At 41.2% G+C, this 23,777-nt stretch overlaps 1 protein-coding gene across 1 annotated transcript in view; it reads left to right on the forward strand.

Annotated features, from left to right (window-relative positions):
* LOC122558088 (fibrillin-2-like) overlaps positions 1-23,777 on the forward strand; it is a 318,053-nt gene that overhangs the window by 77,495 nt on the left and 216,781 nt on the right. The window contains exons 6-7 of the mRNA XM_043706411.1: positions 6,407-6,604; positions 14,258-14,383. Coding sequence (XP_043562346.1) covers positions 6,407-6,604; positions 14,258-14,383 — 324 coding nt within the window. The remainder of the gene's footprint in view (positions 1-6,406; positions 6,605-14,257; positions 14,384-23,777) is intronic.

Consider the following 23,777-nt stretch of genomic DNA (forward strand, 5'->3'; position numbering starts at 1 on the left):
GGGTAGGTTCTTCACTCAGTGAGTCGTAAGTTCATGGAATGCCCTGCCTGTAGCAGTGGTGGACTCTCCCTCTTTATGGGCATTTAGGCGGGCATTGGATAGGTATATGGAGGATAGTGGGTTAGTATAGGTTAGGTGGGCTTGGATCGGCGCAACATCGAGGGCCAAAGGGCCTGTACTGCGCTGTATTCTTCTATGTTCTATGTTCTATGTACTGCATTTTGTAAAAACAAATCAGAGAATGACTTATGCACTTAATGGTAAGGTCCTGGAAAGTGTTGCTGAAAAAGAGATTTTGGAGTGTAGGTTCATAGCTCCTTGAAAGTGGAGTCTCAAGTAGATAGGGTTGTGAAGAAGGTATTTGGTATGCTTTCCTTTAAGGTATTGAGTACAGGAGTTGGGAGGTAATGCTACAGTTGTACAAGACATTGGTTAGGCCACTTTTGGAATATTGTGTGCAGTTCTGATCTCCCTCCTTTGGAAGTATGTTGTGAAACTTGAAAGGGTTCAGAAACGATTTGCAAGGATATTGCCAGAGTTGGAGGATTTCAGCTAAAGGGAGAGGCTGAACAGGCTGAGGTTGTTTTCCCTGGAGCGTTGGAGGCTGAGGGGTGACCTTATAGAGGCATGGATAGTGTAAATAGACAAGGTCTTTTCCTTGGGTTGGGGGACACCAGAACTAAAGGGCATAAATTTAGTGTGACAAGGGAAAGATTTAAAAGGGAGTTAAGGGGTAACTTTTTCATGCAGAGGGTGGTGCATGTATGGAATGAGCTGCCAGAGGATGTGGTGGATGCTGGTAAAATTACAACATTTAAAAGGCATCTGGATGGGTAAATGAATAGGAAGACTTTAGAGGGATATGGGCCAGGTGCTGGCAAGTGGGACTAGACTTATATAAGATATTTCATTGGCATGTATCAAAGGGTCTGTTTCTGTGCTGTACATCTGTATGACTCTGACAATTTTCCAATAATCTTAATTAAGCGATATGAACAGCTTCAGTCAAGTGAAAATTGACTCTTTAAAAATGTTGATCAAATTTAAATGCAGCAAAAAGACTGCACTCTATAGCTCATGGAGTCTGTAATACAGGAGGAGAGTGACAACAGTGATAAACACCTTGCAAATTCTATATGAGGGAACCTTCTCCTATTTAAGTTCAACTCTATTCACGGCTCATAAACCTTTCCTAATCCCGATGCTGCTGTGTCTGATCCAGACACTATTGTATTCTGGAAAATCCAGCAAGTGGCATTTCACATTTTATCACCAAGGATCATAGTATTCAATTCATTGGATTTGAGCATCATAGTTCAAACTTTTGCTGCAATGATTGACATCAATGCGGTCTGTTCACAAAATAAAGAGACAATTTTCCAGGAAATGTGGTTGTTATGCACAACAGGTATTTGTTTAAAAGCTAACGCAAAGGTGAACACAGGCAGATAGCACTTGAAGAAGGAATTGTAAGGTGGGGCCAAAGTTAGGAAGAAAGCACTGAAGTTTCAGTCAAGGTTACTGTGAATGTATGACTGTAGAGTGTGATAAATAAGACAGGTGAGTTACAGGTGGAAATAGAATAAGAGACCTTGGTCAAAGAAGGGCATAACTGGATGTTAAATATGCTGGCATTCATGGTGTTCATTAAAGAAAGATAGGAATGGAAGGATTGGGGGAAGTGTTGGTTAAAGGACACATGGCAGTGTTGGACCAAGTTGACCCAGAGTGAACACATTGCCAAGTCAGAGAGTCATTGAGATGTACAGCATGGAAACAGACCCTTCAGTCCAACTCGTCCATGTCGACCAGATAGTCCAACCTAACCTAGTTCCATTTGCCAGCAATTGGCCCATAGCCCTCTAAAACCTTCTTAAATATATACCCATCTAGATGCCTTTTAAATGTTGCAATTATACCAGCCTCCACCACTTCCTCTGGCAGCTCATTCCATACATGTACCACTCTCTGTGTGAAAAAGTTGCCCCTTAGGTCCCTTTCATATCTTTCCCTTCTCATCCTAAACCTATGCCCTCTAGTTCTGGATTCCCCTACCCCAGAGAAAAGACCTTGTCTATTTACCCAATCCATGTGCCTTATGATTTTATAAACCTCTGTAAGGTCACCCCTCAGCCTTTGAAACTCCAGGGAAAACAGCCCCAGCCTATTCAGCCTCTCCCTATAGCTCAGATCCTCCAACCCTGGCAACATCCTAGTAAATCTTCTCTGAACCCTTTCAAGTTTCACAACGCCCTACACATCTTTAGACTGTGAGAGGAAACCAGAGCACCAGGAGGAAAAGCACGCAGACATGGGGAGAATGTGCAAATTCCACACAGACGCAGTCACCCGAGAAGGTATCAAACCCAGGTCCCTTATGCTGTGAGGCAGCAGTGCTAACCCTGAGCCACTGTGCCAGCCTACATCATCTACACTGACCCTGCAAAGCAGGACTGAGGGAGCACTGCATTGTTGACGATACTACCATCTCACGCCAATGCGAAAGATACCGTTTGGTGCAGTTTTGAAGAAAAGTGGCAAAACCTCCTCATAATACGGTGACTGACATTTATATCTTGGCCAACACCGAAAACATTATCTCATCATTATTTCACTGCTCCCACGTTATAACTGTAACTATCTGTCAAAAAGTGCCTCAATGGGCTATAACATGCTTTGGGGCTTCCCAAGGCCATGAAACATGCGATGTAAACACAATTCTCTCTTGAAATCCTCTGCCACCTCCCCCTTTCTGTGGCTTCTCTTGTCATCAGAACCCTGTCTTTCCCACCTCTTCTGTGCCAGGGTCAGCGCTCAGCAGAGTTGATTCCAACATGAATAAATGGACAAGCCCGGGTCACAAAGGGCTTTCCAAATGGAGGCTGGAGCAGTTCTGCAGTTGAACACAGGATGGAATTGTTACACATGGTGATTGCTTGCATTCACTTGTTACAATTCCTAACACTTGAAATGGACAAAGAATCTGGACAAAGGCTGGATGGAGATTGATAGAGGTTGGCTCCTGTTGTGATGTCACCAGTTTAACTGGACCTTATTTACCATTCTAACCTCAAACGCTCAGATTTTAACCAGACTGAAATAATAAGCAAACTTCTGTGTTTGGCAGCGGGTGCTGAGGGTCAGATTTAATTAAAAGTAAACAGTTTATGAGGGCTTTGATTCTTTCTCTGTTATTAAATGTTTAACAGTGACCGTCTTTATAGTTACTAGGTCTCAGGACTGAAAATCTTTGTGTTATTTAAGGACCCCACTGATCATGAACACTAGTTGGTATATTTTTCTCCTCAGTTTCTCTTGAGTTCCTAGTTCATTTATGGAGAGGTACCTTTGCCCACCTCAGTGCCTGCACTCCATACGATGCTCTCTGGACCAGCCTCACACCTTGCACCGTCTTGCAACCTTGGTCAAAAGAATAAATCCTGCTGCTCTAGCCCTGACTCGCACCCTCCTTTTTACCCAACACCCCTGAGCTCACTCATCTACTTGGATTCCACTCCAATATTTGGTGTTGATCTTGTTATTTCTAACTCCTTCCAGGTTTTCCCCTGCCCCTATTTCTGTAACTGCCTGCAGCCCCGCTAAAGATAGAGTCATACTGAAGTACAGCACACAAACAGACCCTTCATCCAACTAGTCCATGCTGACCAGATATCCGAAATTAATCCAGTCCCATTTGCCAGCACCCGGCCCACATCCCTCCGATACACCCTCCCCCGCCCACTCATGCACCCAGATGTCCTCCAGATGCTGCAAGTGTGTGTTTGCAGTTCAAGTAACTTTGCATCCAAGTTGAGGAGCTCGAGTCTGAGCTGGAGTGATTCTGCCACGTTAGGGAGGAATGAAAAGTTACCTGGATATTTGGCTGCAGGAGATGGCCACACCACTGCAATTAATGAGTTTGGATTGGGTCTGTTATCAGGGACAGGAGTGTGTGACTGCAGGTGAGGCAGGCACAGCACAGTGTCAATGCACAGGTTGCCATTTAGTTAGCAGGAAGCAAAAGGAATGTAGTTGTTGTAGGAGACAGTATTACTTGGGGGATGGGTTATGTTCTTGGTAGCTATGAGTGTTAGGGCTAAGGACATCTCCTCAGGGTTGAAGAGGAACTTGGGAGTGGGAAGGGAGAGATCTTGTTGTTGTCGTCCAGTTTGGTACTAGTGACACTGATAGGACTAGAAAGGAAGATCTGCTGAAGGAAGATCTGCTGAAATATTTTGAATTAAATTAAAAATGCAGGAACTCAAGGTAATAATCCCTGTATTACCAACTGAGCAATGGCAAACTGGTTTGGGTTAGTATAGTCAAGGAGTGAAATGTGTGGCAGAAAAATAGGTATCAGTGGACTGGCTTTCAGTTGAAACACTAGTACTGAGGTAGAGGAAGCTGTTCCAGTTGGATGGGCTTTACCTGAGCCAGGCTGCAACCAGAAAATCAAATAAAGTAGAGCTGTAGTTAGAATGTTAATCTAATTAGAGGGTGAAGGATTCAGGAAAGGGAACACATAGTCTTAAAAAGGAAAAGTAACAGCAGTATTGCAGGGCAGCTATTTAGATAATAATATCCAAAGTGGGACAGGAAGGGACAGAGTATACAAACATAAAACAAAAATGACTACAGACAAAGGGGGAAAATGACAAAAGATAAAAAAAATCATGGCTCTAAATGTATATAGTATTCAGAATAAGATACAAGAGCATAATTCTGGTTAGCAGATATGATCATACAGCTAATACGGAGACTTGGTTACCAGTTGTCAAAACTGGCAGCTAAATACTCAGGGTTAGGTGCAGCAGGTGACTTTTCAAAGGGATGGAAAGGAAGTAAAGGATATTGGGATAGGATTGTTAATATAGGATGGAATAGTGCACTAGCTAAAAAGATTCCCGGAGTGAAAGATGAAGAATCCATATGAGTTAGAAACAACAAAGGGCAAGAAAACTCCAAAGTGAGACACATAAATAGGTGGGAAGGCAAGTGGTGAAGATGATAAGAGTATAGAGAGGGATATTGGATTGGTTAAGTTAATGAGCAAAAACTTTAAAGATGGAATATTGTATGGCAAAATATGAGGAAGAGTAGAGAAGCTGTATATGGTTAATTTTGAGAAAGACACCAGAAAGCTGCAAGGGAATTTTGTGCATGAATCACAGAGAACTTGCGTGCAAATTCAGTGGGTAATGGGATAGCAAATGGAATGTTGACCTTCATTTGAAAAGAAATAGTGAATCAAAATAAGGAACTTTTGCTACAAGTATACAGGTCAAAGTGGGAATTTTTGTTAATGACTGCAAACTGTTCAGCACCATTCCCACTTCCTCAGGTACTGAAGCAGACTGCACCCAAATTGACTAAGACCTGGACCATAGGCAAGCTTGGGCTGATAAGTAGCAAGTAAGATTCACAATGTAAGTGCCAGAGAATGAGAATCTCCAACAAGGGAGAATCAAACCTTCGTCCCTTGATATTCAATGCCACCATCAACACTGAAAGCCCCACCACCTGTATCCTGGGATTTACCATTGACTAGATACTGATTTGCAACAGGCATATTAGTCTGGGAGCTATATGACTGGGTTACAGGCTGGAAATCTTGATCAATTCACTTCCTGAGTTACAGGTGTATGGTTCCATTCCAATTGAAAAGGAGGCATTGTTAGACCTTCTTCTTCACAATGAGATGGGTCAAAAGGATCAAAGATCAATGGTAGAATATTTATTTTTCAGTGATCGTTGTACAATATGCTTTAGGGAGACTATAGAGAAGGACAGTCAGATAGAGAATAACTAGAGGAAATCCACTGTCAGTGCCCAGTGAATGGGTCTATGCTGAATAACTTGGAGTCAAAGGTTGGCAGGAGATACAAGAGCTGAACAAGATGCTATCTTTGAAGAAGAGAAGCTTTGCACATAGCCAATGCATATTGCCTCAAAAGGAAGGTTAGGCTAAACAAAGTAGAGCTCCCGAGATGACAGAAGAGATAGAAATTGAAATATAAAAGAAAAAGGGTGCTTATGAGAGATGGTAGGTAGAAAATACAACTGAGAACCTAGCTGAGGGTTCAGAGGGAAGGTGAAAAAGCAAATAAAAGAAACAGAGGGAGAATGAAAAGAGATGAGCAGCTAACAGGGAAGGGAATCCCCAAGCTGTTTTTAGAAATAGTAAAAGGCTGATATGTGAGAGCGAAGCATATGTCGGGTTATGAGAGGAGGATGGGAGAGTGACACTGAGTAATCTGCTGATTGGGAAAACTGATGATAACAGATGCATTGAATGGCTCTTGTGATTATGTTTTTATCCTAAACAAGAAAGTCAGGACTGTGATCAAATGGATTGAGTGTGTGTTTATGACCTAATGACATGACTTCCTGTTTTTCTCAATGGCAGATTACCGAACTGGCCCTTGCTTCACCCAAGTGAATAATGAGATGTGCCAGGGTCAGATCAGTGGCATTGTTTGCACCAAAGCACTTTGCTGTGCTACAGTTGGCCGAGCGTGGGGTCATCCCTGTGAAATCTGCCCAGCTCAACCTCACCCCTGTCGCCGTGGTTTCATTCCGAATATCCGCTCTGGTGCTTGCCAAGGTAAGTTTTACACAACAATCAACTATATAGTTATTTTAGGTATTTATATATCACATCCACATTTCTTTTATCATTAAAAAACTAAAGCAGTGTAGTTGTATTTATCCTGTTTATTGTAATGCAATGAATTACCTTGGATTATTCTAGATTTTCAACCATCTAGGATATCACCACTTAATATTTTGACAAGTGACATATTTGTCTCCTTTATGGCTCAATGTTAAAGATGAATATGACCCTGAATTGGACTGTATTAGAATGGCAGAGCTTGGAATATGTCTCATTACACAAGTTCAGAGAAGAAACCTTTGTTAGAAATATTCTGACAAAACGTCATCAGCCAAAGTGTTAACCTCTCTATTTTTCTCTTCAAATGTTGATGAACACACAGAGTATTTGCAGAAATTTCTATTCTCATCCATTGAAAGGCTGCTTTGTAATGTTAAGATTTGATTAGAAATTCAAGTGAAACAAAAGATGCCTGGGAGCAGAAGCCCTGTACATGCTTCATCTGGGAGTAAAGGCTACAGCAGAAGAGAACACCCATTCCATTATAAACAAATTACAAATGTTGAATTAGTTTGAATTTAATTAGGAGCTTGAAGTGATTTAATTTGAAATTCATTTCTGTCAGGAAGCAATCATATGTTTTACTTCATCATAGTCTACTTGCCCATGATATCATTCCCAGCTAACATTTTATATAGATAACCTACTCTGGTAATTCTGCTCCATAGCCAGCTGTAATGGATCTCCCTCACAATATCCTGCCTCTGTAAGAGAAATAAGCTTTCATTTGGAAAGCTCCAACACAGCAGTTTCAGCAGAAAGATAATGGAAATGTAGTGTCTCATTCTGATACAGAACATAGAACATTTTAGAGCTCTGGCATTCAGCACTGATATGTCATTCTTCAGAATTCCAGTTCTGGGAATATTAGTATTGATTAACCATAATACCATTGTAGCTGAAAGTAAGGACTGCAGATGTTGGAGATTAGAGTCGAGAGTGTAGTGCTGAAAAAGCACAACACGTCAGGTAACATCCGAGGAGCAGGAGAATTGACGTTTCGGGCAAAAGCCCTTCATCAGGACTTCCTGCTCCTCGGATGGTGCCTGACCTGCTGTGCTTTTCCAACTTTAATACCTTTGTGACTAATGATTTACCAAAGAGTTGGTGAACAGCTGTTATTCTGAACGACAAATAAGCTGAATAATGTCTCAAGTCATTTAAATAAAAACAGGAAGGTTCTGCAGAAGAGTCATTTAAGACTCAAAAAGGTAACTCTGTTTCTCTCTCATGAGATGCTGCTAGACCAGCTGAATTTCTCCAGCAATTTCTGCTTTTATTTCAGAATTCCAGCATCTGCAGTATTTTGCTTTTACTCCTCAATTATTTGCATGACTAGAAATGACAACAAGCCACAGCATTTGATAATTGATGATGGATGATTCACTTTTCTGAGACAGAGTAGCTTTCTAACAAGATGTGGAGTGTTGCCCACCTATTCCAAACACTTTCCTTCAGAAAATCCTTTTGGTCAATTGAATCAACTGATCTCAGATTGCTTATTTCTACAGTTTGGTGATCAGATGCAAATGTCTTTCTAATTCCACAAAAGACAAGAGTATCTTAAATTTGTGTTAGTTTTATCTTCACACTCAAAATTCTGAGAAAACTAACCAATCTGGCAAAAGATTTTATTTTGAAATTTCTTCCTAAATTATATTTTCATAAAGAGTTAACCCTGTCCTAATGCCTTTGCTTGTATAATAAGCACTTTATACTGTGGAACTTCATGAAGAGATTTTTTTTTAAATGTTAATGACACTTAAGGTCCTACTTATAAATCCCTCTGTATCTATTGGAAACCTTACCTTATGACCTCAATGACAAATGGTCTTTCTACACCATTTGTACCAATGTATATCCCAAGGTTTGTCTCATTGCATTCCCCCAAAGAATTTTACACCCACTTGCTGGTGGGCTTTCCCTGGCATCAGGGGTGCAGCATGCAGGGGGCAGCACGGTGGCTCAGTGGTTAGCACTGCTGCCTCACAGCACCAGGGACCCGGGTTTGATTTCGGCCTCGGGCAACTGTCCGTGTGGAGTTTGCACATTCTCCCCATGTCTGCGTGGGTTTCCTCCAGGTACTCCAGTTTCTTCCCACAGTCCAAGGATATGCAGGCTAGGTGAATTGGCCATGCTAAATTGCCCGTGGTGTTCAGGGATATGTAGGTTAGGTGAGATGGTCTGGTGTAAATATAGGGTAGGGGAATACTCTTCGGAGGGTCGGTGTGGACTTGTTGGGCCAAAGGGCCTGTTTCCACATTGTAGGGATTCCAAATATAGATACAAGTAACAAAGAACAGTATAGCACAGGAATAGGCCCTTCAGCCCACCAAGCCTGTCCTGATATATGACACCTTTCTAAACAAAAGCCTTTTGCCTCTACATAGTCCATATCTATTTCCTTCCTATTCATGTATTTGTCAAGATGCCTTTTAAACATTGCTATTATATCCGCCTGCACCACCTCCTCTGGCAGCACATTCCAGGCACTTACCACCCTCCGGGTAAAAACCTGCCTCTCACCTCTTCTTTAAACTTACCCCTTTTTGCCTGAAACCTATTAATTTCATTTCTATCCTATGGAAAAAAAACTCCAACTACCCCATTGGCCTCTCATAATTTTGTAAATCTCTATCAGGTCTCCCCTCAACTTCCAATATAAATGTGAAAACAAACTGAGTTTGTGCAATCCTTCTTCATAGCTAATACCCTCCAACCAGGCAACATCCTGGGAAACGTTCTCATTACCGTCTCCAAAGCATCCACAGTCTTCTGAGAGTGTGGCAAGCAGAACTGTATGTAGTATTCCAAATGTGGCCTTACTTACGTTCTATGCAGCTGCATATAATTTCAAATTTTTATACTCACTGCTGCAGCTGATGAAGGCAAGCATGCCATATGCCTCTGGAACACCCTGCCCACTTATGTTGCCATTTGCAGGGAACTGTGGAGCTGAATGCCTCGATCCCTCTGTATATTAATGCATTTCAGGGTTTTGCCATTTACTGCGTACTTCCCTCCTGCATTAGACCTTCGAAAAGGCAACACAGATCTCCAGTTTACTGCTACTCTCTGTCTTCTATAACTAAGCCAGTTCTGTATCCATCTTCTAACTCCTTGGAATCCCATGTGCCTTCACTTTTTGTATCAGCCTGCCATTAGGAACCTTGTCAAAAGGCCTTGCTAAAGTCTGTGTAGACAACATCCATTGCTCTGCCCTTGTCAAGCATCTTTGTCACTTTTTCAAAAAACTCAATTAAAGTTAGACACAACCTTCCCCGAACCAAGCCATACTGCCTACCACTAATGAATTCATATTTTTCCAAATGTGAGTAAATTCTGTAAGAATATTCTCCAATAATTTCCCTACTACTGATATAAGGGTCACCGGCCTGTAATTTCCTGGCTTATCCCTGTTGTCCTTCTTAAACAAGGGAACAATATTGACGATTCTCCAGTCCTCTGGGATCTCCTCCTTGACCAACGGTGATATAAAGATTTCATACAAGATCCAGCAATTTCCTCCTTTACCTCCCTCAGCATTCTGGGATAGATCCCATCAGGTCCTGGAGATTAGTCCACCTTAGTGTGTTTCAAAACACCCAACACTGCAGGTAGATAGGATAGTGAAGAAGGCGTTTGGTATGCTTTCCTTTATTGGTCAGAGCATTGAGTATAAGAGTTGGGATGTCATGTTGTGGCTGTACAGGACATTGGTTAGGCCACTTTTGGAATGTTGCATGAAATTCTGGTCCCCTTCCTATCAGAAGGATGTTGTGAAACTTGAAAGGGTTTGGAAGAGATTGACAAGGATGTGTCCAGGGTTAGAGAGTTTGAGGTACAGGGAGAGGCTGAATAGGCTGGGGCTGTTTTCCCTGGAGCGTCAGAGGCTGAGGGGTGACCTTATATATGTTTTTAAAATCATGAGGGGCATGGATAGAATAAATAGACAAAGTATTTTCCTTGGGGTCGGGGAGTCCAGAACTAGAGGGCATAGGTTTCGGGTGAGAGTGAAAGATATAAATGGGGGCTAATGGGCAACTTTTTCACACAGAGGGTGGTGAGTGTATGGAATGAGCTGCCAGAGGAAGTGGTCGACACTGGTACAGTTACAGCATTTAAAAGATAGCTGGATGGGTACATGAATAGGAAGGGTTTAGAGGGATATGGGCCATGTGCTGGCAAATGGGATTGAATTAGGTTAGGATATCTGGTTGGCGTGGACAAGTTGGACCGAAAGGTCTGTTTCTGTACTGTACATCTTTATGACTCTATGACCTTCTTTATATTAACAAGCCACAGACTTTCAATGTATTTCTCCTGACACTCACCATGCACCATGTCTTTCTCTTTTGTGAATACTACTGCAAATTATTCATTAAGGACCTTACTCACTTCCTCCAGCTCCACACGTAAATTTGCTCCTTTGACCTTGAGTAGACCTATCCTTTCCCTAGCTATCCTCTTGCTCCTTATAGGAGAAAGTGAGGTCTGCAGATGCTGGAGATCAGAGCTGGAAATGTGTTGCTGGAAAAGCGCAGCAGGTCAGGCAGCATCCAGGGAACAGGAGAATCGACGTTTCGGGCATAAGCCCTTCTTCAGGAAGCCCTTCTTGCTCCTTATATACTTATAAAACACCTCAGGATTTTCCTTGGTCTTATTTGCCAAGGTCATTTCATGGTGCCTTTCAGCCTCCCAACCCCTTGTTTAAGTTCTTTCCTGTTTTCTTTACCTTCCTCAGGGGGTCCATCTGTCTTCAGTTTCTTAAACCTCATGACTCACAAGTCTTCCTTTTTGTCTCTTGATCCTCACCTATTCTTGGGATACTTTTTGTTTTAGTAAAAATGTGAACATGGATGCAATTTTTAAAAATTGTCGAAGGGATATGGATGTCTTTGACAAATGTCATCTATTGTCCATTGCTAACTGCCCAGAGGGAAGTTAAGAGTGATCCATAATCCCATATAGGCCAGATCCAATAAGGATGGCAGATCCCATTCCCTAAAGCACATTAGTGATCCAAATGGGTTTTATGACAATCAAAAGTGGTTATGCAAAGAACAGAGAACAAAGAAAACTTATAGCCCAGGAACAGGCCCTTCGGCCCTCCCAGCCTGAGCCGATCCAAATGTACTGTTTAAACCTGTTGGTCAACTCCGAAGCATCGGTAATTCCTGATTATGTGGTCACCATGGGACTATCTTTTTTTATTTCAGAATTCCAATTTCACTTTCTGTTGTGGTGTAATTCAAACTCATCTCCTGAGAACATTAGCTGGGATTCTAGATTACTATACCCGTCACATTACCACTACTTCCCGAAATTACTTCTTCAAGGCCTCTGGTATTTTATATTTCCCCCTATGCATTCCTCAGTTCCATCCTCTGAAGAATCAATGCTAACTTTAGCTATTTTATTCCCTTTAATATACCTGTGGAAGATTTTAATTTTTTATTATCTCTTGCTTGCTTTCTCTTGTGCTTCAATTTCTTATTTTAACTAGTTATCTTTTACTGATTTCTGAAACTTTCCTAATCAGCTTCCCTGTCTCACTTTTAAATGTGGGGTATACCTTTACTTTCAATTTAACTTAACTTCCTTAATTAGACTCAGAAGATGCATCCCTGTCTTTGTTAGGAATTATGAAATGTCTTCTTAAATGTGGCCACTGCTTGTCTATCATCCTTTGTTTTAACCTATTACTTTTGTCCACCAGAGACAACTTTCTCTTTATATTAAACTAATTGCCTTTATTTAGGCTTAAGTTACCAGTTAATGCTCCATGTTTAATTTTGCTTAATTATTCTTTGACGTACTGGTATTTGCATCACATTTTGGAGGCATTATATTTTAGAAGATTGAAGAAAAGTGCAACAATTCTTTTGTAATCCAGTGACACAGTTTAATGCAACTCACATATGAAAATGTTTCTAAAGCTAAAGGTGCTGTATATCCTTTTTTGTCAGTGCTCGTGAACATTATATATTCAGACATCTCAAGTATCAAAGTTTCACACTTTGCTGTTGCTGTTCCAATGTAATTTACAAAAGACAGAATAGGCAGGAATTTCCTTCTGGATTATTTTAACCTGGAGCTAGAAATTTGCAAGCAGTCACAACTGCCTTCTCATTGACTTCAAATATTACATGTTGCTTCAATTGCCCAAACTTCCGTAGTGACATCATTTCCCAGATGAATTACCTTAAAGGCATACATGGGAAAATGCTCTTTGTAGCAGGTAAACATCACCATTGTGCTCTAGACTTCTCATGGGTAATGCTGTGGCAGAACTCTTTGATTTTCAATTAAGATCATGCTGCTTTAAAGATCTGATATTGTTATGTGGCAGTTTGAACTTCACTTTCAGCTTCTTTCTGTAACACCACTGAAAGTCCATGTTGACAGAGCTCTGTGGTTCTTCCTCTGAATCCACCCTAAAACTCTATTCCTGATAGACACAATGGATACATTTTCAAAACTGCTTCCTGTTTCCATGAACTGATTTATAAACTTTATGGTTCGCAGCTCAAAGTTCTGATTCAAAAATTGCCAGAGCCTTACCATGTACTATTGTGGAACCATTACCATTACAGAGATCCAAACATATTTATTATCAGTTTTACAGTATAACTTGATTGACTCATGCCTAAAACCCATTCCATCTGTTGACTACTTTACAGTTCTATGTTGTTTTTCAGAACTTTTTTTTTCTCGTAGTTCAGTAATATCTGAAAGTTTACACAGGTCTGTCACTGTGCCTGCATAGAAGAAGGAAATTTGTATCCAGTATCCAGTGTGAAAGAAATATATGTTGATAATAGACTGGACATGAGGTAGAGCATTCAGAAAGTGGTGTCTGTCAGAATAATCATGATGGCAATGGGCAGGTTAATGGAGCTGAACCAGAGCCACATTATTCTTCAGTTCTGTTGATGCTGTGCTGGGTAAAACATCACTCGCCCAGACTTGCAGTTGCTCAAGCAATTGGAAAGCTTTCCCTAGAATGTAGAGTGATGCGTTGAGCATCACTGGTGTGCCTGTGAAAACTGGCTGGGAGAAATAATAAATAGGAGACCAAAAGCAGAGATGATCGTATAGACATTGGAGGGAACACTGACTTCTGGTTTCTTTTGAGAGGCAAAGCCACTGCCTATGTACTATAAAAGTAACCTTGCACACACAGAAGTTCTTACAAATATTAGATTGGAAACCAGCAGTGCTAGAGGTAGATTTATATTGCTGATGGAAATTATTATGAGGGTGTATGAGTTCCACAAAAGAATTACATTTTCTTGTAAGATGAAGACAGAGTGTGTATGGTACAAATCATTCGATATAATAATTGAAAAATGTCAATAATCATAGACTTAAATTATCTGAAAGCTATCTCAATGAGAACCTACTATTAAACCTAGTTTTGACAAAACAAACTTAACAGTTTCATAGAGGACATCTTCTTTCTGTTCCTTCAGATCCAGCAACTATTGTGCTTATTGTGGTGTTCACTGAAGGCACGTGTTACTAATGTGTGCTGTCTGACTGATTCCCAGCCTACAGAACTGAAGTGCTTTTCTCTTCCAGATGTTGATGAATGTCAGGCAATCCCAGGCATGTGCCAAGGTGGAAACTGTATCAACACTGTTGGCTCCTATGAATGCAAATGTCCTGTTGGTCACAAGCAGAGTGAAACAACTCAGAAATGTGAAGGTAAGCAGATGATCTTGGGACTTTATGTAATCTATTTATTACTGCAATTGAGTTGGAAGCATCCATTTAATGTAACATTAATGCTACATGACACACAACTGAGGTTTCCCTCAATGATTAAAAGTACCATTACAGAACTAGAAGAATAACATTCTTTACCATTTGTACTTTTTTCCATTTGTTTACATGGATAAAAAATGGTCAGTGTTTAATCATCGGTGCATATATGTCTATACCACTGATTTGGTTCTGATCTAGGACAGTTGACACAATCTTGAGTTTTTATACAATGCCAGAAACACCTTAGTGAGGAGTCTGGATATGCAGCTGTTGTTTATCTCTGATCTTTTATTATTTACAATGTACATAGAGGTTGTTTGTCCCATTCTGTAAATGGAATTGGTTTACGTCCACTTTCTGTCTATTTAATGATGTTGCTCCAAATATACTGTAAGTACAATATGGTAATATATAATTGACTGGAGAAAATAGTTGCCAAATAACTGGATCTTATTTATATCATGCATAAAAGAATGAAAAGGTAGGGTAAGTGTTTTTATTGTGAGGTGAGGTTGATGTAAACTTATTGTAAAATTCAAGCACTACCCTCACGTTACATGAATGAATATCGAAGATATGAAGAATTTGCTTCAACTACTTCATTTTGCCATATTCCAACTTAATTCTCAGTTCCATATTTTTTAAGGTTTGCTAGGAAATCTATCTGACATATATTATTTTCTTTTAGTTAAAAATCACCCAACACCAGGTTATGGTCCAACAGGCTGATTTGGAAGTACAAGCTTTCAGAGCGCTGCTTCTTCATCAGGTAACTACCTAACAGAGGAGCATTGCTCTGAAAACTCATACTTCCAAATAAGCCTGTTGGACTATAACCTGGTGTTGGGTGATTTTGTCCATCCCAGTCCAACACTGGCACCTCCACATCATATCTTCTTTTAGCGGAAGCGGACATTGCTGGAGAAGCCAGAATCGTTGCCTACCCTTAATTGCCTTTGAACTGAGTGGCTTTCTAGGCCACCTTAGAGGTCAGTTAAGAGATAACTACATTGCTGTGGATCTGGAGTCACATGTAGGCCAGCCCAAAGATGAATGACAGATTTCCTTTCCTAAAAAAATTCCCAAAAAGAGATTTCAGAACTGGGGCCATTGTCTTAGAAATAGGGCCAGATTATAAAGGAGATGTTAGGAAGCACATAGGATGGGAGAGGCTTCCACGTACCACAGTGGATGCTGGATCAGTTATTAATTTTAAATCTGACATGAATTTCATTTTGTTAAGCAAAAATATCAAGGGACACGGGCCAGAGGCAGCTATATGGGGTGAGGCCACAGACCAGCCATGAGCTCATTGAATGGTGGAACTGACTCGAGGGGTTGAATGTCGAGAGTGTGGTGCTTGAAAAGCACAGCAGGTCAGGCAGCATCCGAGGAGCAGGAGAGTCGACGTTTCGGGCAGAAGCCCTTCATCGGGATGGATGATAAAGGATGATCATCAGCCCATTTCCTGATGAAGGGGTTTTCCAGCTCCATACTCTCCACTCTGATCTTCAGCATCAGCAGTCCTCACTTTCCCCTCGAGGAGTTGAATGGCCTACTCTTGTCCCAATGTTTCTAGTGAGCCAGATGAAACAATCTGTGGTAATTGTCATAGTTTGCCTAGCTTTAAATTCCAGATTTAATTGAATTTAAATTCCACAAGCTGTCATGGTGGGATATTGCTACTTACCAATTTGTGTAAATTCCGTAAATTTCACATTTACGGAATAATGGCATGTACCAGCCAGATGTGTGCAGTTGTATGAGATCAGGAGTTGTCTTTATTAAACCCATTGGCAAATGGAAGTGCAGCAAGAGAACAACAGTTTTATGGATGCTTTATACAGCATAGGTGAGTCAGAGTGAGGGAATGGAAGGGCATGGAGGATGAAGAGAAAAGGTCTGATGTCCTGGGGTGGTTGCAGAGGGATGGGGAGACTCCATCAAAATTAAACAAATATATGACCATTTAAGGGTGTTGGCTGGCAGAGTCATCGCTGATGTTTTTTTCAGGGCTGGGAGCCTTGTAGACTCATTGCAGGGTTACAGCATTTCAATTCTCCCCTTTCAAGTTGGGAGCTTTGAAGTTTAGCCATATCCCACAGAGCGCAAAACTTAACATTATTGCATTTACACTGCCAGCATTTAGAATGTTAATTGTAGTCTCAATTGTAATTTTAATTTGAATTGTAATCCCGGAGAAAAGAGAGTGAAAATGCTGCAAGGCTCTGGTTATGAAATCAGGACCAGCAGGCTGTTGGCAGAATCCTGGCCAATGAATTGACATTATGGTGTCTATTATCATATGAACCCATAACTCGCAAGCACGTATGTTTGATTTCTTTATTCAGTATTTTTTCTTTATTCATTCATGGGATGAGGGCATCGCTGGCTGGGGCAGCATTTATTGCCCATCCCTAATTGCCCAGAGGGCAGTTAAGAGTCAACCCCATTGCTGTGGGTCGAGAGTCACGTGTCGGCCGGACTGGGTAAGGATGGCAGATTCCTAAAGGCATTAGTGAATAGGATGGGTTTTTACAACAATCGATAACAGATTCATGGTCATCTTTAGACTCTTCTGATACTAAGTTCTTATGACACTAAGTATGACGCTAAGTTTGATAATTTAACTTAGTCTTCTGTTGAAATTTTATGTAATAAAATGTGTAATAATTATTTTACCTTTACTTCTCATTAATTAAATTTGTGACCTCCAGCTCCATTTTAGTGGCTTAATATCAGTAAAGTTTATTGGAGATGATTTTTAAAGTTACTGTCAGCGCAACATAAATGATTGGGGGTAGTACTTTATTTAATTTAAAGAATCTGTTCATAAATTATGAGCAATGTAATGTTTAACTGAGAGGACATCATTTCCCTGTCATTAATAGGAGAGTATTTATTATTATCGACAGGGTAGATTCTCCACAGGAAAATCTCCAACATAGTTTAAAAAGGGGGCTCTCCCATTTAAGAGTACGATGTGGAGTCATTTCTTCTTTCAGAAGGATTATAGTCTTTAGAATTATGTTACTGAGACAGCAATGGAGGTTGAATCATTGAATATATTCAGGAGTGTGTTAGACAGAGTTTTGATCTACAAGGAAGTCAAAGCTGAAGGTTGGAAGGCAAGAAAGTGGACTCAAGATCACAATCAGATCAGTGATGAGGTGCATAGACTCAGCATTGGACTGTTTTACCACCTCAGGACCCACAATATTGGAGTGAAGAAAGTTGTCCCTCATCTTGGGGGTCTGTGTAGGAAGGAGGTAAATATTAATCATTTTCAGAACTGACTTCCATATTGTAATGTCCCATTCTGCTGTGGTCACCACTCTTCATTTGTTAGATTGTCAGATTACTGCTTGGCATTCTATTTGGCTATTTTGCTCGTGAATACAAATTATTTTAATGACATAAGTATGTTGTCAAATTTCATCAGGAACTTCAACTTTATTAGTCATCTGGTGAAAAAAAGAGTTTTGACTGGTGGAAGAGTTTGAGGGCAGTTGCTGTTTGATCTAAAGTATTGTGATGTCACATAAGCTTTTAACGATGCTTAAAGACAGCATTGATAGATATTCTTACTTTATTCTTTCCTCTAAAATGAGTTTGAAGTTGAATAGGTATGTTCACAAAAGTGATCCTCAAAGAACTATCCTCATTTTTTTTCACAGCTGAGATGCCAAATGTTTTTTCAGCTGCAGTTAAACATACACATCTCTAGAATCAACGACATATGTGCTTGTTTTGATGATGGCGCCTGAAGAAACTACCCTGTTGACAAAAAAAAGTGCTTCTGCATAGCAAACAGGATTTAAAAGTGATATCTCCACTGAACCCTTAGTGCAGTGTCACGAACCTTATGTCTCATTCTTATCCAAGTAAACTGAGCAACATCACTCTTCAAACAGGGGTCATTTTCAGAATAAACATGTCCCATTGTCAAAGGTTATTCTGCATCAATCACATAATACCCTTGCCTCAGTAGACAAATAAGTCATCCTTTCTTCAGTTGTAATTTCATCTCCATAGGGATCATAAATTGAATTCCGTGGGAAAATGGCCACTGCCAACATAGTATGTACTCAAATGGGATTTTGATTAATGGAGATGAACTAAATTCATTAAACTTTTGCCTGATTATTTGTCCTTGAAATTTTGTCATCAACATTTGATTGTACTGCTCTGTGCATGTCATAGAATGTTCCAGAGTTTAATTCATAGCTTCCCAGAATATCCTAAAGAATCTGACAACCAAGTCAGTACATGTAAGTAATAGCCACAGTTGAAATGTAAAGAAATTCATCAGTTTGTTTACAAGATACCACAAGTCAGAGAGATAAATGATTAGGTTATCTGTTTTAGTGATGTTGGCTGAAGGGTAAAAGTTGGCCAGTGTTCAGTGCTAGAAAATGAGGTGGTTAAGGGTAAGCTATAGCCAAACTTTATTCACAGACCTGGAGGAGCCGGTGTTGGACTGGGGTATACAAAGTTAAAATTCGCACAAAACCAGGTTACAGTCCAACAGGTTTATTTGGAAGCACTAGGTTTCGGAGCACCACTCCTTCATCATGTAGCTATGGATCAGGATCATAAGACACAGAATTTATAGCAAAAGACCATAGAGTCATGCAACTGAAACTATAGTTACCTGATGAAGGAGCAGCGCTCTGACAGCTAGTGCTTCCAAATAAACTTGTTGAACTATAACTTGGTGTTGTGTGATTTTTAACTTTATTTACAGACATATACATTATAAATAGGCATCTCCTTACGCACACCCCATTTTCAATCTGTTGCTACTTAGAGGGGCACAAATGAATTTGAGTTCATGCCCACAAACTGTACACAATCAAACACAATAGACATACAATTAAACAAGGTACAAGGTGTATCTCAACTTTTCATTAAGTAGTTTTGATTGGTTTTGATTTTCTCAGACAGCATATTAGGCGTGGGATTTTCCCTGTTGGGTTTGTTTTTGTTATTGGAGAATGTAAATCAGAGTTGGGGCCAAGCTGATTAAGGAGAAAGTGAGGACTGCAGATGCTGGAGATCAGAGCTGATAATGTGTTGCTGGAAAAGTGCAGCAGGTCAGGCAGCATCCAAGGAACAGGAGAATCGACGTTTCGGGCATAAGCTTGAAGAAGGGCTTATGCCCGAAACGTCGATTCTCCTGTTCCTTGGATGCTGCCTGACCTGCTACGCTTTTCCAGCAACACATTTTCAGCCAGGCTGATCAAACTTAGCACCTGCCTCATTACACAGATCATTGAAATGGGCAGCCACATATCAATAAATAATTCCAGTCAAGTGAACTTGTGCCAGTATTACCCTGCCCATGGCTTGCTAGTGTAGTGTAGAGGAACGCAGTGCTGTATCCTGCTGACCAGCAATGGAGGCTACACCAGCACACCCATCCTGGTGGACACAGTACATGTTGCTGCCTCCATGGCTTTTCTGCCTGAAGAGGAGAATTAATTTCTCCCACAATGCTCTGGGTGCAAGAGGCGAGCTACTGTGTGCTACACGCCCCCTGTATCAGAGGCAGGGTTGGAGGAGCCTGACCCAGTGCTAACACACCTCAGGCAGAGCGACAGAAAAGAAGAGGTAATGGATGCATAGCACAACAATGTGTGTTTAACCTTTAACATAACACATACCAAAAACTGCTTTGTGGGTGAAGGAAGGAGGATTGAATAGCCATTGAGTGGCATGGAAAGGAAATGGTGTCAAAGAATTGGTCAAAGAAATATGTTTTAAAATCAAATGGGAGGTTGATGTCACCAAGAACCCACGGAACAGTCCCTGACCCTGGGGGTCAACACAAACAACACCAGAAATTGCTGGAAAAACTCAGCAGCTCTGGAAGTATCTGTGGAGAGAAAACAGAATTAACGTTTCAGATCCAGTGATCCTTCTTCAAACTGGTTGTAGCTGGGAATTTAACAGGAATCCTGTTGGAGTGAAGAGGAAATCTCAAGGAGGTGGAAGAGAGAGAGTGAAAGGGGGATGGAGGTAGAGGAAGACAGTGTGACTGGGATGCATAGTACTCATTAAGAATCTTACCCATTTTCTCTGACTCCATGCATAACTTTCCGCCTTTGTCCTTGAGTGGGCCAACACTTTCTCTGGTTACCCACTTAGTCTTTTTTATGAATAAACGGCTATGGGACTTTCCTTAATCCTGTTTGCTAAAGATCTTTAATGACCCCTTTTAGCTCTCTTAATTCCTTGTTTCAGATTGGTCCTTCATTCCCGATATTCTTCCAAAGCTTTGACTGTCTTCCTTTTGTATGCTTCCTTTTTCCTCTTAGCTAGTCTCACAATTTCACCTGTCATCCATGGTTCCCTAATCTTGCCATTTCTATCCCTCATTTTCACAGGGCTATGTCTGTCCTGCACTCTAATCAACCTCTCTTTTAAAGCCCACCACATATGAAATGTAGATTTACTTTCAAACAGCTGCTCCCAATCCACATTCCCCAGCTCATGCTAAATTTTAGTATAGATGGCCTTCCTTTATGATGATTTTCGTCTTTGTCCATGAGCATTCTCAAACTTACGGAATTGTGATCACTATTCCCAAAGTAATCCCCTACTGAAACTTCAACCACCTGGCCTGGCTCATTCCCCAACACCAAGTCCAGTATGGCCCCTTCCCAAGTTGGACTATTTACAGACTGCTCTAGAAAAACCTCCTGGATCCTCCTTACAAATTCTGCTCCATGTAAACCTCTAACACTGAGTGAATCCCAGTCAATGTTGGGAAAATTAAAATCTCCCATCACCACCACCCTGTTGCTCCTCCATCTTTCTATGATCTCTCTACACATTTGTACCTTTATCTCTTGCTCGCTGTTGGGAGGCCTGTAGTACAGCCCCAACATTGTTACCGCACCCTTCCTATTTCTGAGCTCTGCCCATATTGCCTCGAGTCCTCCATAGTGTCCTCCTTCAGCACAGCTGTGATAACCTCTCTGATCAGTAATGCAACTTCTCCACCCCTTTTACCTCCCTCTCTTTCCCGCCTGAAGCATCAATATCTGGGGATATTTAGTTGCCAATCATGCCCTTCCCTCAACCAAGTCTCAGTAATAACAATAACATCATACTCCCAGGTACTAATCCAAGCCCGAAGTTCATCCACCGTACTGACTACACTCCTTGCATTAAAACAAATGCACCTCAGACCACCAGTCCCTTTATTTAAATGCAGAGGGTTATGAACTATGAAATGACAGGACTGTTGGATTTTTTTTTCCGAAGGATTAAGCAGACTGGGGACTTATATGACTTGAAAGCTTCACAACTCATGTCCAGCTTATCTACCTATTAGACATTCAAGGATGTTCTTCTGGTCCAAAGAGTGTCTGAAACCCCCTAAAGAGGTACCATACCTTACATCTTCAAAATGGGCACTGGACCTTTCCAAATAAGGACAAACAATTTGGAGATGGGTGTTGAGAGTGAAATCTCTAAATTACCAGATGATACTAAGCTATGGAAAATTGTGAATTGTCAGGGTGACACTGAGTGACTTCAGAGGGACATTGACAAGTTGGACAAATGGACAGATACCTGCCAGATGTTTTGCAATGCAGAGAAATGTGAGAATAGATTCCCTACAGTGTGGAAACAGGCTCTTCAGCCCAACAAGTCCACACCAACCCTCCGAAGAGTAACCCACCCAGATCCATTCCCCTACATTTAACTCCTGACTAATACACCTAACCTACACATTCCTGAACACTGTGGACAATTTCCCATGGCCAATTCACTGACCATGCACATCTTTGGATTGTGGGAGGAAGCCAGAGCACCCGGAGGAACCCCACGCAGACACGGGGAGACTCTATACAGACTGTCACCTGAGGCTGGAATCAAACCTGGGTTCCTGGTGCTGTGAGGCAGCAGTGATAACCACTGAGCCACTATGCCACCCTAAGGGGTACTACATTTCGGTGGAAGAAACACAGAGAGACAATACAGGCTCAATGGTACAACTTCAAGGAGAGTACAGGAGCAGAGGGTCCTCAGGGTTCTCATGTATAATTCTCTGACGGTGGCCATACAAGTTGAAACAGTCATTAAGAAGGCTTATAGGATCCTTGAGTTTATAAATGGAGGTAAAGAGTATAAAAGCAAGGAAGTAATGCTCCTTCTTTACATACTGTTGGTCAGACCACATTTGGAGTATTGTGTTCAATCTGGGCACCATATTTAAGGAAGGATGATCAAGTCCTGGAGAGAGTTCAAAGGAGATTGACTGGAATTATCCAAGGAAAGATGAAAGAGATTGGGCTTATTCTCCTTGGAGCAGAGAAGATTAAGACATGACCTTATTAAGGTGTTCAACATTATGAACAATTTTGATAATGTAAAGAAGGATATTCTAATTTCATGAGTTGGTATGTCACTAGGGGGTCACAATGTCAAGATTAACAGCAAGAGAGCTAGGAGTGAGATGAGGAGAAACCTGTTTCCTCAGAGAGTGGTTAGGATTTGGAATGTGCTGCCTGGGGAGTGGCAGAGGTGGGTTCCACAGAAGTTTTCAAAAGGGAGCTGGATATATATTTGAAAGGAATGAATTTAGAGGACCACGGAGATAGGGTTGGAGGGGGGGACTAGCTGGGTGGCTCTTTCAGCAGCCGGTACATACACAATAGGTCAAATGGCCTCTTTCTGTCCCGTAAAATTTTATGAGTCTATGATTCTTTAAAGACATTTGTAGGCAAAAATGATCTTGGATAGACCTGTGAAATAGGAAAGGCTGAATCTGTCGGTCATTTTGCCATCTGTCTGTTCTTCTTTCCATTCAGTGTGAGGGTCAAAGTGGGCTGTGTCAACTTCTGGCCATTTTTTTACACTGTCACCACTGACTTTCTCGTGGTCATTACTTAGAGTCATAGAGGTGTACAGTACGGAAACAGACCCTTCGGTCCAACCCGTCCATAGCGACCAGATATCCCAACCCAATCTAGTCCCACCTGCCAGCACCCGGACCATATCCCTCCAAACCCTTCCTGTTCATATACCCATCTAAATGCCTCTTAAATGTTGCAGTCGTACCAGCCTCTACCACTTCCTCTGGCAGCTCATTCCATACACATATCACCCTCTGCCCCTTATGTCCCTCTTATATCTTTCCCCTCTCACCCTAAACCTATGTTCTCTCGTTCTAGACTCCCCCACCCCAGGGAAAAGACTTTGCCTATTTATCATATCCATGCCCTTCATAATTTTGTAAACCTCTATAAGGTCACCCCTCAGCCTCAGACACTCCAGAGAAAACAGCCCCAGCCTGTTCAGCCTCTCCCTATAGCTCAAA

The sequence above is a fragment of the Chiloscyllium plagiosum genome, chromosome 2, assembly GCF_004010195.1.
Source record: "Chiloscyllium plagiosum isolate BGI_BamShark_2017 chromosome 2, ASM401019v2, whole genome shotgun sequence".
NCBI classification, from domain to species: Eukaryota; Metazoa; Chordata; class Chondrichthyes; order Orectolobiformes; family Hemiscylliidae; genus Chiloscyllium; species Chiloscyllium plagiosum.